This window comes from Pogona vitticeps, chromosome 2 (genome assembly GCF_051106095.1).
Source record: "Pogona vitticeps strain Pit_001003342236 chromosome 2, PviZW2.1, whole genome shotgun sequence".
NCBI classification, from domain to species: Eukaryota; Metazoa; Chordata; class Lepidosauria; order Squamata; family Agamidae; genus Pogona; species Pogona vitticeps.
In genome coordinates this window covers 98,221,565-98,234,906 of record NC_135784.1, presented here as the reverse complement: position 1 = coordinate 98,234,906, position 13,342 = coordinate 98,221,565, and the positions used below count along the sequence as shown (strand labels likewise).

The 13,342-nt window shown below is 40.4% G+C and overlaps 1 protein-coding gene across 3 annotated transcripts in view; it reads left to right on the top strand.

The window, feature by feature from the left end:
- Positions 1-13,342, top strand: part of MYOT (myotilin) — a 55,839-nt gene that overhangs the window by 23,419 nt on the left and 19,078 nt on the right. For all 3 annotated transcript variants that reach the window (XM_072990118.2, XM_078385694.1, XM_072990117.2), the window contains 2 exons: positions 279-398; positions 2,795-3,056. In XM_072990118.2, the coding sequence (XP_072846219.2) occupies positions 279-398; positions 2,795-3,056 (382 nt within the window). The remainder of the gene's footprint in view (positions 1-278; positions 399-2,794; positions 3,057-13,342) is intronic.

Genomic DNA, 13,342 nt, shown 5'->3' with positions numbered 1-13,342 from the left:
GTCCTCCCGCCTCCTGCCAGGATGCAAATATTTTTTGAGATAAACCATGCACTTTGTTGAAGCACACTAAGCCTTAATTGCAAACAGAAACAGTAAAACACAGTACCTACTTCTATAGCCCTCCCCCCCCCCAGTTACCAGTTTACTTTCATTTATAAAAACAACTAAGCTCTACTTCTATGAAAAAAAAACTAGATTAAACTCTCTGATACCACAGGCAGGGCAACAGCACAATATTCTGCTTAAAAGAGTCTCACCCAGTTTTGCCCTCCTTCCAGAGGAAGTCTGCACCTTGGTAATTACAGAAGCTTTTCCTGAAGATACGGGAATATTTAGATGTATTGCTGAAAATGAGTTTGGTGCAGTGGCATCCAGTGCACAGCTTTTTGTTTCTGAAGGTAAGCACAGATACATCCCTCTCAACAACCGCCAATTCTCGTAGGGAACAAGACACTTTATATGTTCAGTTTCTTCAAGTTTTTGGCAGCATAGCTTCCCGATTCTACCATGATTGTCAGCATGTGCTGTCAAGTCAATTCTGACTTGCATGCATAGGCATCCTTCAGTCTCGAGAGACTATGGTAACATGCTCTGAATGGAGGAGTGTCCTCTCCAGAGCATGAAGCCCAGGTAAGGTAATATGGAGGATAGGCTGTTACCCAAGCAGCAGATCCCCCCTCTCCACATTGCTGTGACTTATGGCGACTCTTATTAGGGTTTTCCGGGTAGAGAAGACTCCAAAGTAGTTTACTAGTCCCTTCTTCTGGGGGCAGCTCTGGGACTGTGCAGCTTGCCCAAGGCCACACAGGCTGGATCTACTTCACAGGAGGCACAGTGGGGAATCAAACTCTCAACCTCTGGCTCTGCAGCCAGAAACCTAAGCAACCTTTATTCCTCCCCACTTGATCAACCTGAAAGTTAGCAAACTATTGGGCTTAGTACTACAGTGAACATAGATGTTCTTAAGTATATGTAGTTAAGCTTTCATATGTTTAGCCTACTTTGGCACTCTCTGAAAACAGGCAGTGGTACCATTTGGGCAGAAGTATGTGGCAAGTATCAACACACCCACCCTGGCAGAATGGGCACCGTTTGAAGCATATGAGGCATCTCCCACATATAGCAGGGTGGCAACATGCAATCCCTAGATGATCAAATGTATCATTCCCTGGTACCATCCCTCAAAATATATTTTTTTTTCAAATTGGAGAAAACTGGCTTTAAAACTACCCTTCTCACCTCTAGAACTATGGGAGGCAATTTTGCCATGTTTTGAGGGGCAGAAACCATTGGATACTCACCCTCCCCCAAAAACCTAAAATATTGAGGAACTTTTGGCCACTAGAAGGCACAAAGGAACATTTCAGTTAAAAATGTACTTCTGTAAAAAAATATTTTTCAGAGTGTTATTCACAGCAGCAGAGGTTGCCCACTAAGGTTCAGGATGAGCACCTGCAGTCCTCAGACCTCTGGAGATCACCCATCTTGATCTATAGATAGTCCCCACCACTACCACCACTATAGGTTTTACTTGTATATACGGCCAAACTCCCTGGGCCAGACTATAAATTTCATTTAACATGTAGCATGCAGCTAATGATCAGGACCTGTGGAGAGGTGGAGATGTAGCTTGTTCCCATCGGGTTTTGATTTAAATCCACCAAACGAGCACATAAAAGTATTTTAAAAACTCCATTGGCAAACTGGACTTTACATAAAAACACAGAAGAGATTATTTATATGAAAGCTAGAGGGTGAGTTTTGTAAGCCACTACCACCGATGCCGGTCCTAATCCAGATCAAGGCTGTGTGTGTCTATCGAAGAAGTGATTTTTGGTTGCATGCTACGTATTTAGTATAGTTTGTAGTTTGACCTTAGAATTAATTAACTGCACCACTGAAAACTGAGTGCCAAGTGAAAATTCAAAGTGTACATAGAGAATTGTTCTGTTGCTTTTAAAAAGTTCACGTCACACTGTGCCAAGAGAAAATCCTCTTATTGGTCCACTCAAAGTGTTTGGGTTTTCCAATGAAGAATAAGCACAATTCATATCAACTAATTATTCATTCATTCATTCATTCATTCATTCATTCATTCATTCATTCATTCATTCATTTATTTATTTATTTATTTATTTATTTATTTATATCCCGCCTATCTGGTCGGTTAAGATCACTCTTAATAAGTGCAAATTTAGGCCAGGATCCAGCTCCGTACTTTGGTAAGCCAAGGCATCAGAATCATTACAATAGGACCCCTGTATCTGCAAGGGATTGGTTCCAAGCCCCCACGGATGCTGGAAAATGCAAATTATACTGAATGCTATATATAGCATGATCTCTGGCTTCCCCTAGTGGCCAGTTTTGATAACTTCAACTTTAGAAATACATATTTCTAGGATTTTTCTTTTAGTTTTTAAAATATTTTCAGACTGTGGATAAGTGGATCAGCGGATACTGATCCCGTGGATAAGAAGGGCCCTACTATAGCAGAATTCCACAAGGTTTTTATTCTTAGTAATTCTATCCCAGATTTTAAAGTTTCAGTTTCTAAATAGTTGCACTTGGTTCTTCTTAAAGAGAAAGGCAGAGTAGACATATTTTAAATAAATAAATAAAATATGTTTTAAAATGCTTTTTACCAAGAAGATACGGTGTCATTTCCCTGATTGAGCAAACATAGTTCTGTATTAGAGAGAGTTACATTCCTGCTCCTAAAAGGAAAATAATGAAGTGGGCCACTGCTTTGATCTTTTTTGACTCACCGTTCTGGTTTTTTTGTTTGTTTGTTTAGGAATGGAAGAGATTGAAAGTTTCAAAGCATCTCCCTCATCATCAGATGTGATGGCGTCAATGCCTATCAGCTCTGAACCAAACAGCCAATATATGGCAGCAGGAAGAGATGTCCAGAACAAACCTTCCAGTCTTACACCACAAAAACCTTCTAGCTCAGTAAATCAGGTACAACATGAAAGTGCCTGGTGGCAGAACAGTGGTGATGAGATGAAGGATTTCCATACTGGCTATGAACAGCCCTCGGAGAATTCGTATTCATGGTAAGCCAAAACAAAAATTCTCATATAGCTTCAACACAATAGCAGCAACAGATTTTGCTACAAATCACTGCAAACAGTACTATAGACTTATGCCCCTGCTTCCAATGCATACTAACGCATGGTTTCGGAAAGCTGTGACCCGGCTGGTCCCCACGCATTGTGCTATATTAACCTGTAAGTCTTACCATGCCGCCACTGTAGTAGAAGCTTTCTGCCATACATCTTTAATTCAGATAAAACTGCCAGACAAAGAACAAATGGATTGCTGATTACAGGGACTTTGATGTATTAGTAAGATACAACACAATCACCACCAAAGGGAAAACCACCAACACTGCCTTCAGCTGACTGGACATTTACTAAGATAACGTCATAATTTCCAGCCACTAGAAGTAGTACTGTGCAAGTCAGGCAACCCATCGTGAACAGAGGTCTCATCCCAAATTCTGGGGATGATCTGCTTCCTGCTTTGACCACAGGCTGCTCCTGGAAAGAAAGAAAGAAAGAAAGAAAGAAAGAAAGAAAGAAAGAAAGAAAGAAAGAAAGAAAGAAAGAAAGAAAGAAAGAAAGAACGAACGAACGAACGAACGAACGAACGAACGAACGAACGAACGAACGAACGAACGAACGAACGAACGAACGAACGAACAAACAAACAAACAAACAAACAAACAAACAAACAAACAAACAAACAAACAAACAAACAAACAAACAAACAAACAAACAAACAAACAAACAAACAAACAAGAATCCTTGTCAAATTGGCTGTGTAGCTAACATTGTGTTTTCACAATGAATTTGCAGTAGTTTTTTATGAAGGAAAAAAACATATAGTTCAGTGAAGCTAGTTATTCCAAACACAGCACTACAAGTAAACTAATTTTTAGTCTGAGATGTCTCTGGAGTGAATTGGATATTTACAAAATTATTTGTAATAGCAGAGCTCTCTATAAAGAAGTAATTCCTTCCTATAGGAAGAGCAGTAAGTAACTAATTTGTTGCTACTTGTCATAACATGCCAGCACAGATTAAGGAAGTTTTGACAGTGCAGTCCCCTGGAGGCCTGAGACAATGGACAAACCAGATGGGACGTGAAATGCATTGTTAACAACTTCATCAGATCTTTGATAAGCATGGGGTGCAAATGAAAGCTGGTGCATGCTCATAATGCTTTTTAAAAAATCTGATGTGGTTTTTGGCAATGTCATTGTCACACCTACAACAGTTTGATTAATTTTTTCCAAAAGTCCTGGAATCCATTTTACCATAACTTTGTATATAGGGAGGGCAGTTTTGTATCACAAAAAAATGAGAACAAGAAGGGACACAGCTTTCTGCTAATTTAAATAGCATTTCCAAAAGGTGGAGAGGGGGGACTTCTTCCATCTAAAACAAAGAGTTGCGGTTGAAGTTATATCCATGAAAGGATGGAACTTCAGACCCTAGAGCTATCTTCCCACAACTTTCTTGCATATTGACTTCCACCCCAAGTGAATCCAAAAGTGTGTTCACTCTCTGATTTCCTACAGAAAGAAAAACTGCTTATCCACAGTTAACCCCTGCCTTCTTAATTATCAACCAGATTTTATCCACCTCTCCTTCTCCCTGCCATTCACACAAATGGCCAAATTTCTCATCCATTCCCCCATCCTGTAGAGAGGTGGAAAAGACCATCCCAATAACAAGAGAGGATCTTTTGCATTGGTTGCACAGCAATAATTGCCCAGTGTCAGCTGGAACTAAAGAGAACATTATGAATTGTGTTCGTTTCATAGAGAAAATCTTGTCCCAGTTAAATGCCCTTGAGCTGTAACTGAACATATTGAGAAAAAAAAATTAAGTGATGCAGGATTGACCGTAACATGGAAAAGTTACCTCCCAGACTGACCACTAGCCTTGCTGGCTCAGGGATTGTGACCTGCTGTCCAAGCTCATTTGCCTCAAGGATTCATTGTTTCCCTAGTTCTGGCATTGAAACTGGACTGTGTGGGTCATATCAGTAACTGTATACCTGGATGAAAATAACTTTCTGCCATTCCTTATGCTTGATAGTTATTGCCAAAAGATGATGTCAATTCCAGTATTACATTTTGCATCCCTTGGGATACATGCACATGAAATCATTCCATCCAAATTAGTCATCCCTGCAGCTGGTTAAGGGATAATTCCATGAACCCGGCTAAATGGGAAACTGGGATTCAGTCTGCTTTTGTATTTATATGAGTTACAGGGAGAACATTAAGATGATTGTGTTTGCATAGTCAGGTTAAGAAGGTGTTTGCATAGGAAAAATCCCAACAGCTGTCCCTTCAGTGCAAAATGTTATGCTGGGTCAGAACAGAAGATTTTATAGATGGCTTTCGTGGAGGGTTTCAAACGCTCTTTGGAAAAGAATTAGTCAGTGTAATCCACTGACTATAGTTACAGGTTCAGCTCTCTGTTTTTACCTGGAAGTAAAGAAGTATGCTTAGGATGTCATCCTAAAAGTCCTATTCGCGCATTTCTCTCTCTCTCTTTCTCATTTTCAAATGACTTGGCAAAACTGTTAACATACTTCATATTTTACACATCTAATCCTAAAAGTGTTCCTCACATCAGAATATCCTGTGAAAGGTTGTGATAAGATGACATTTTTAAACTAGGTAATACAACTTGCATAAAACGGAGTATATTAAAATTATGCAACCCCCTATTCTGTACATACTGTAGTACCAGATACAGTACAGTAGAAAACGACTATAATATTAGCAACGATATAAACCTCTCTAGAAGTGCTTCAATCAGTGGCTCACCTCAACCCTGGGAAAATAGACTTTGCCAATAGGTTCGTGAGAAATAGAGATAAACATGTGGGATCCGTTCTGGGTTCCAGATATTTTCTTCAATCTCTTCTGACTTTGAGGCCCTTTTCTAAAATTAATTAGCACTCCATGTTCTCTGAGTATGCTCAGTCTTCATTGGCCAGTATTTTACACCTCCAAGCCAAAATGGAGGAGGAGAAACACCTAAATGTCTGTTTTGTTGTGGAACCTTGGAATTTCCCTTAGTCAGCAAAGTATGGTGTACAAAAAATTCAGCCTACAGCACAGGGAAAATGTGAAGGGAGAATAGCTAAAAATCCAGCTTCATCTACCTTCCTTGTATACAAGCAATCACTTCAATGACTAGCGTAAGGAAGGAAAAAAGTGTTGTTACATTTGATCCTGAATTACAATTCAAAGAGTAAAAGGAATAAAAGAAAGGAATTGCAGCCTCAACCATGTGGGAGGCTTAGTTTGCCATGGCTGCAGTCATGTGGTGAAAGAAAAGGCCAGGAGAAGCATGGTTTCATGTTTGCTCTCCAAAGATGTCAGGAAAGGAGGAGGAGAAATCAAACAAACAAACAAACAATGGAAAGGGGGAGGAACAGGCAGAAGAGAGGCATGTTTTGCCTCAAGCCTGGGAAAATAGACTTTGCTAATAGGTTAGTGAGAAAGATAAGTCTCCTTGGTCCAGGAGAGTCCCTCTGGGTCCTTGGAAAAAACCCTCCCCACTAAAAGCCAATGTTAGTAAGCATGCAAGGTTGCTATTTTTCTCCAACATGTTTTTAGAGTGGATATGCTTCTGCCCATACGTTGAGGGACGTGGTGGCGCTGCGGGCTAAACCGCAGAAGCCTGTGCTGCAGGGTCAGAAGACCAGCAGTCGTAAGACCGAATCCACGTGACGGAGTGAGCACCCGTCGCTTTGTCCCAGCTCCTCGCCAACCTAGCAGTTCGAAAGCATGCAAATGCGAGTAGATAAATAGGTATCACCTCGGTGGGAAGGTAAAGGCCACGTGACAACGGAAACTGTCTTCGGACAGGCACTGGCTCTACGGCTTGAAAAGCGAGATGAGTACCACCCCCTAGAGTCCGACACGACTGGACTAAAAATGTCAAGGGGAACCTTTACCTTTACTATGCTTCTGCCCAATCTCAGCTACATTAGAGATTTCTCAGCTGATGTATACTGGTACTGCTCTCTTTCATTTCTGGGGATGCTTTTAAAAGCTTGTCAGTGTGAACCAAGGAATGATAAAGTTTCTGTCCAGAAACTTTAATTATTTCCATATTTTCATATGACATACTTTTCTGCTCCTTTTCCAACCATGAGATCAGATGCAGAAATAGCTTGCGTTTGGACCATTTGTGGCACAACACAGTGCAAACTATTTTCTGACAGTGGTTGTTGTGGGTTTTTCGGACTTCTTGGCCGTGTTCTGAAAGTGGTTCTTCCTAACGTTTCGCCAGTCTCTGTGGCCGGCATCTTCAGAGGACAGCAAACTGCGCAGTTTGCTGTCCTCTGAAGATGCCGGCCACAGAGACTGGCGAAACGTTAGGAAGAACCACTTTCAGAACACGGCCAAGAAGCCCGAAAAACCCACAACAACCATTAGATCCCGGCCGTGAAAGCCTTCGCGAATACATATTTTCTGACAATCATTTGACACATAGGAGACCATGAACCAGCCTGACCTTGCTTCATGCCCACCCTGGGCCTTTTTGGTCCAGTGGCAGAGCTACTCTTTTTTGGAGCCAGGATGGAACCATTTCTGTAGGGGTGAAAGACCCACCTGAAGGGAGATTCCTTCCAGTGAAGCAACCATTTCCAATGCAATCAGATGTAATCCTTTCTCTCTGTCTGATCCCACTCCCAATTTGGTTCATCGTCCTATTGTTTCTCAGATGCTTTGTCTCTCAGTTAGTCATCAGCCCTTTGGGGGCCGTCTTCTTCCCTTCATAGAGTAAGAAAGGCTTTGCAGGCATCTGTAAACCTCAGGGTTTTTCCTGGGTCTGATGTTCCTTCTTTGACATTCTGTAATTTGAGGCACAGGTAGATTTGAAAGAGAAGGGATACTGACATCAGTAAAATCTCTCGGTACATTTATTTGGAATGGGTCACATATTATTTAAAACAGTATATTATATATTTATTTTTGAAGGAATATGTCTTCTAAGACACACTAAAACTCATGTATTATCCTATGTGTGCATGACTCATTTCGTGTGGGGCAGGATATCTCTTTCTTTAGAAGTTTTAAAATGGAATAATCTTGTGTAGGCACTGTATATCCCAAAGAAGTACCATATTTTTGTATATAAAATGATACTTTTCTCTAAATATTTAGATTATACATGTACATCTTATACATGGAAGTAAGTAGGGGAGGGATCAAAGTGCTTTGATCCCTGCTTTCCCCCTACACTTTTTGTGAAGAAAGTGGAGGGGGAAGCAGGAATCACTTTAAAGAATTGTTTTGATGATTCCTGCTTTTACCCTCCACTTTTTTCAGAAGGAAGTGGAGGGGGAAAGCAGGAATCAAAGCGCTCTGATCCCTGCCTTTTCCCTCCACTTTCTTGTGAAGAAAGAAATTCTGGGTTAGAAAGGGGGGCATCTTATACATGGGGCCAACTTACACACAGAAAAATACGGTAGTATATGGAAGAAAGTTGAACAGAGTCTGAGGTTAAGTGAGGCTACCTTGGCCTTATTCAGACCAGGCACCCTTCCATATTAATAGTGCCACCATGAGTGTTTGGGGATGCCTTTTCTTTACTTCTTGATTCATACATGCTAGTTTAGGGGGTTTCATAGTTTGGGGAGGAGCCTGTGGCTCTCCAGGTACTGTCGGATTTCAATTTTCAGAATCACTCACACTAGCTCTGTTGGCTAGGGCTGATGGGAATTGTAGTCAGAAGCAGCCAAGAAGTTGTCTTGGGCAGCAGAGACATGCAGCCTTTTCCCCCCCCTTTCTCAAGCATCTAGCTCACTTCTGACCTCAGTGAGGAATTGGCAAAGAATTTTGGCCACATTCCTTTTCATGATGACTGCCTTTGCCCAGATAGTTAGAGGGGGGGGTAGCCATGCTATTCTGTTGATGCACCGTATGGTAAAGTCCACAAAAGCTTATGTCAAATAAAATGTGTTAGTCTTAAGTGCCACAAAACTCTTTGTTGCTTACGTTCAGTGGTCTTCTCTGCCTTGTAGACACAATGATGTTTTTTGATGTATCTCTGGCTCTCAAAAATCTTAAGTTTTCAAGCACTCAGGCTGAATTCTTCTGAAGTCAAGAGGTGCTAGAGTCTGACCTAAGAAAACAGAATTATGGCTTTTAAACCTCCGACAGCATTTTACTGGTAGTAGGGCAATTGTCTCCTATGCTTGCCTGTTCTGGCTCAAGCAGGCTTGGCATTCAGCTGAAGGCCCCAGATCTCCTTCTCATCTTTTGTGAAGGATTTGTTGTAACTGATACCCAGTCAACCCCTGTGGAATAAGCCTCCCATGTACTGGTATGTGGGCCTGATTCAGCAGCAGAAGTCAGCCATTTGATTTTCCCTATTTGTGTGTCCCCTGCCCTACCCCAGCTCAGGATGGGTCAAAGCAAAATCTGGTAGGAAGAGCTCAATGAATATGAAGATTAATGCTGTGAGCTTGAAATTTCACTGTTAATTAGGCATAAATATAAGTTAAAATACACAGGAAGAGCCATACTTCAGTAGTAGATGAACTGGTCCATATGCATCCAGTCTTGAATTCAGATCTTAATGTTTCAGAATCTAAATATAGGATCTCACAGAAAGGGTGGGCAACATGCGTCCCACAAACCACATGCAGCCCGTGTGTGTGTGTGTGGATTCCATAAGCCCCCAATATTGTAAAAAAAGAGTTTTTTCTGCTATTTTAGCAGATTGGGGAATAATTCTGCCATGTTTTTAGGCATCCCCCAAGACTTTTGCCTCTTTCCCAAAGATTGGAGAAAAATTGTCCACTAGAAAGTGTTAACGTTTCCCCCCCCCCAGTACTTTCTCCCCCATCATTTTGTAAGATTTTTTAGGTATGATGATCACAGTAGTAGGTAAAGCCCTTGAACATCTGGGGATGGGCATATAGATACACACATGCATTGGCCTGTGGAGGTGACCCATTCCTATTGTAGAACTGGAAATTCTGGCCTGTGAGAGAGAGGAATCAGATTATCTTTCTTGCCTATGGCTAACAGATCTGGCACTGCACACTCATACACATCAGTGATTCTTTTAAAAAAGCAGAACAAAATGAAATGTAACAGAATACTTCAGCTTCCTAATATACCAGTGCTTTGCCCAACTTTCATCTGCAGCTCTAAATGGTACATTGCAAACTCCTTCTAGCCCCACACTCTGTTTCATGCTCACTGCCCCCTAGCACTTGGTAAATGTAAGAACCTCGCTCTTGAATACGGATAATACTGAAGACTGATAATATGTTTTATTAGGTCCAGTTGGTGTTGGCGTGTCTCACGTGAGCCTTTCAAGTTGCACAGAAGTGATCTTAGGCCTGCACATTTATGAAAAGGAAAGTGATTGTATGTTAGAGGCAGATTATCATTGTCTATGGATTTACCCCATTTCATTCTAACACCCTTGGGATGAAAGGAAAATCTCACAGGCATTTAAGTCCCATTATTTGGGTTATGAGAAGGCTATACGATTTCAAGCCTCTGTAAGATTATACATGTGGGGTGGGGGGATAGGGAGGGAGGAAGGAGGGAGGAAGAGAGAGAGAGAGAGAAGTACAGATTTTTTAATTAAACGTAATCATATATATAAGATGACTAATAGAATCATATATGGAATGGAATTACATGTTTATATTTCCAGACGTACAATTTTCTTTACTGAATAAATTGTTAATATTGTAAATAAAATCTGAAGATGTAGAAGTCTTCACTAACAGCTGCCATACTATCTGTTCGGCATGGCTTATTCCCACACCCATTTACTGGACTGTATTCAAGTTTCTATAAGAAAAAAAAATGAGTACGAATCCATCTGAATATGGAATTTATAAGATTTGTGGATGGGAGAAAACAGCAAACAAGAAAAACTATTATCAAAACTATGGAATAATATCACCCATAAATTTGTAGAAAGTATATAAACATAGTAAAGGAGAAATACAAATAGCACTATTGCCAATGTGCTATCAAAGCTGAAGGATGCATAGTGGCTGATGTGCACAGAAGAGAAACAAAGGTCCAGTACTGCACAACATATACAACTGGAATATCAGAAGTAGGAATCAAGGTAAACTGCAAACTGTAAAGCAAGAAATGGAATGTTTAAATATTGCAGTGATTGGTGTCCATGGACTAAAGTGGATGGAACAGGACCTTTTCAATCAGATAACTACAAAGTGGTCTACTTTGAAATGACAATCTCAGAAGAAATTGAATGGCTCTAGTACTGAGGGAAGATGTAGCACAGGCAGTTAGGGGCTATAATAATAATATCAATCAGATTTCTGGGAAAATCCATCAACATAATCATAATTCAAGTCTATGTTCCAGCTGCTGAAGAAGATGAAATTGAAAGGTCTTATGCAAACATCCAAGAGAAAATTGATCACACATCAAAACAAAACAGGTTTATAATCATACATGGCTAGAACACAAAAGTAGGAAACAAAGCAGAACCAAATGCTGTTGGAGAATTTGGACTAGGAGTCAGAAACAAAACAAAAGAACAACTCACAGAGTTCCATGAAGCCAACAATCTATTGCAAGTACATGCTCCAAGCAAACAAACAGATGACTGTACATATGGACCTCACCAGAGGGTCAACAAAAAAATCAAATAGATGATGTAATTGGAAGCATGAGATAGAGATGGTACACAGTGAAGTGCGGCACACTATCTGACCAAGATAAAAGAAAAAGAAAAAACAGTATACTGAGATACAGAAGAGATACAAGAATTACAAATTCCTTTGAAGAATCCTATGTTGAAAATCCTGAAGTTCTAGAAAGTGAAGTGAAATCTCCTGAAAGCCCTAGGAAGAAATAAATCACAAGGGATGCCAATAAAAGTATTTCAAGCCACAGAGACAGAATGTGTCAAAATCCTAACAAGCATATGCTTGCAAATTTGAAAACCAAAACAATGGCCAACAGACTGGAAACTTTCAATATACATTCCAGTTCCCAAGAAAGGAGATGTAGAGGAGTACAATAACTATAGGATCATTGTTCTAATTTCTCATGAAAGCAAAGTGATACTCAAGGTGTTGTAACAAAAGCATTTACCTTATATGGAGTGAGAAATGCCTGAAGTTGAAGCTACTTTTCAAAACAAAAGAGGCACTCAAGATCAGATTTCAAACATCAGCTGGCTGAATTTCAGAAGAAGAACAATCCATCCTTTATAGACTACAGCAAAACTTTTGACTGGGTCATAAGAAGCTGTAGATTGTTCTGAAAGAAATGGGTGTGCCTCAGCACTTGATTGTCCTGATGCATGACCTGTACTGAAGACAAGCAACTACTGTTAAGACAGAATATGGAGAGCATAGTTTCCTATACGTAAAGGTGTCAGAGAAGGATACATTTTATCTCACTATCTGTTCAGTTTGTATGCAAAGCATATCACATGGAAAGGTGGACTGGATTCAAAAGAAAGTTAAGTGAAAATTGATGGAAGAAACCTCAATAATTTAAGATAGGTAGATGACTATCATCTTACTGGCAGAAAGCAGCAATAACTTGAAATAACTTTTGGTGAAAGTGAAAGCAGGAAGTGCCAAAGCAGACACCCAGTTGAACATTAAAATGACAAAAATAATGACTACTGAAAAACGACAGAACTTTAATAGAGACAATGAAGAAACTGAAATTGTTGAAGATTTTGTATACCTTGGTTTAGTCGTCAAGCCAAATGGAGTCTACAGCCAAGAAACCAGACGAAGGCTCAAACTCAGAAGGGCAGCAAGGAAGGAATTATAAAAGATGAGCAAGTGTTAGGATGTGTTACTGGAGACCAAGACCAAGATAATCTACACTCTCGTATTCCCAATCCCTATGTATAAGTGTGAAAGCTGATGGGGGAGGGGAGGATTTGTTTGAAACACAATGCTGCGGGAGAGCTTTATGGATAGCCTCGACTTGCAGAAAGCCGAAGAAGTGGGTCAGCATTCTTAGCACTGACCAAAATCCTGTTGCATAGCTTAATAGGTGTGGTGGGAATCACATCACCGGCAGCAGTAAATAGGTAGTAATTAAGATTTCTCTGCTTTGTTATACTGCACACAAGTCCTATACAGCCCAAAATCAAGACAGGGACTCTTTTAACAGCAATCAGTGACAGAATTATCAGTGACAAATTCCTGCTAGTCAGTGTAGCTACCCAATAGGATACTGGCCACTGCTTGTGGGAAATGCTCTGAGCTCCATATTTCTTTCATTTTTCTCTGAAGGTGGATGCCTAGCTGAGCCCTACCCTGGTGGTCTCCC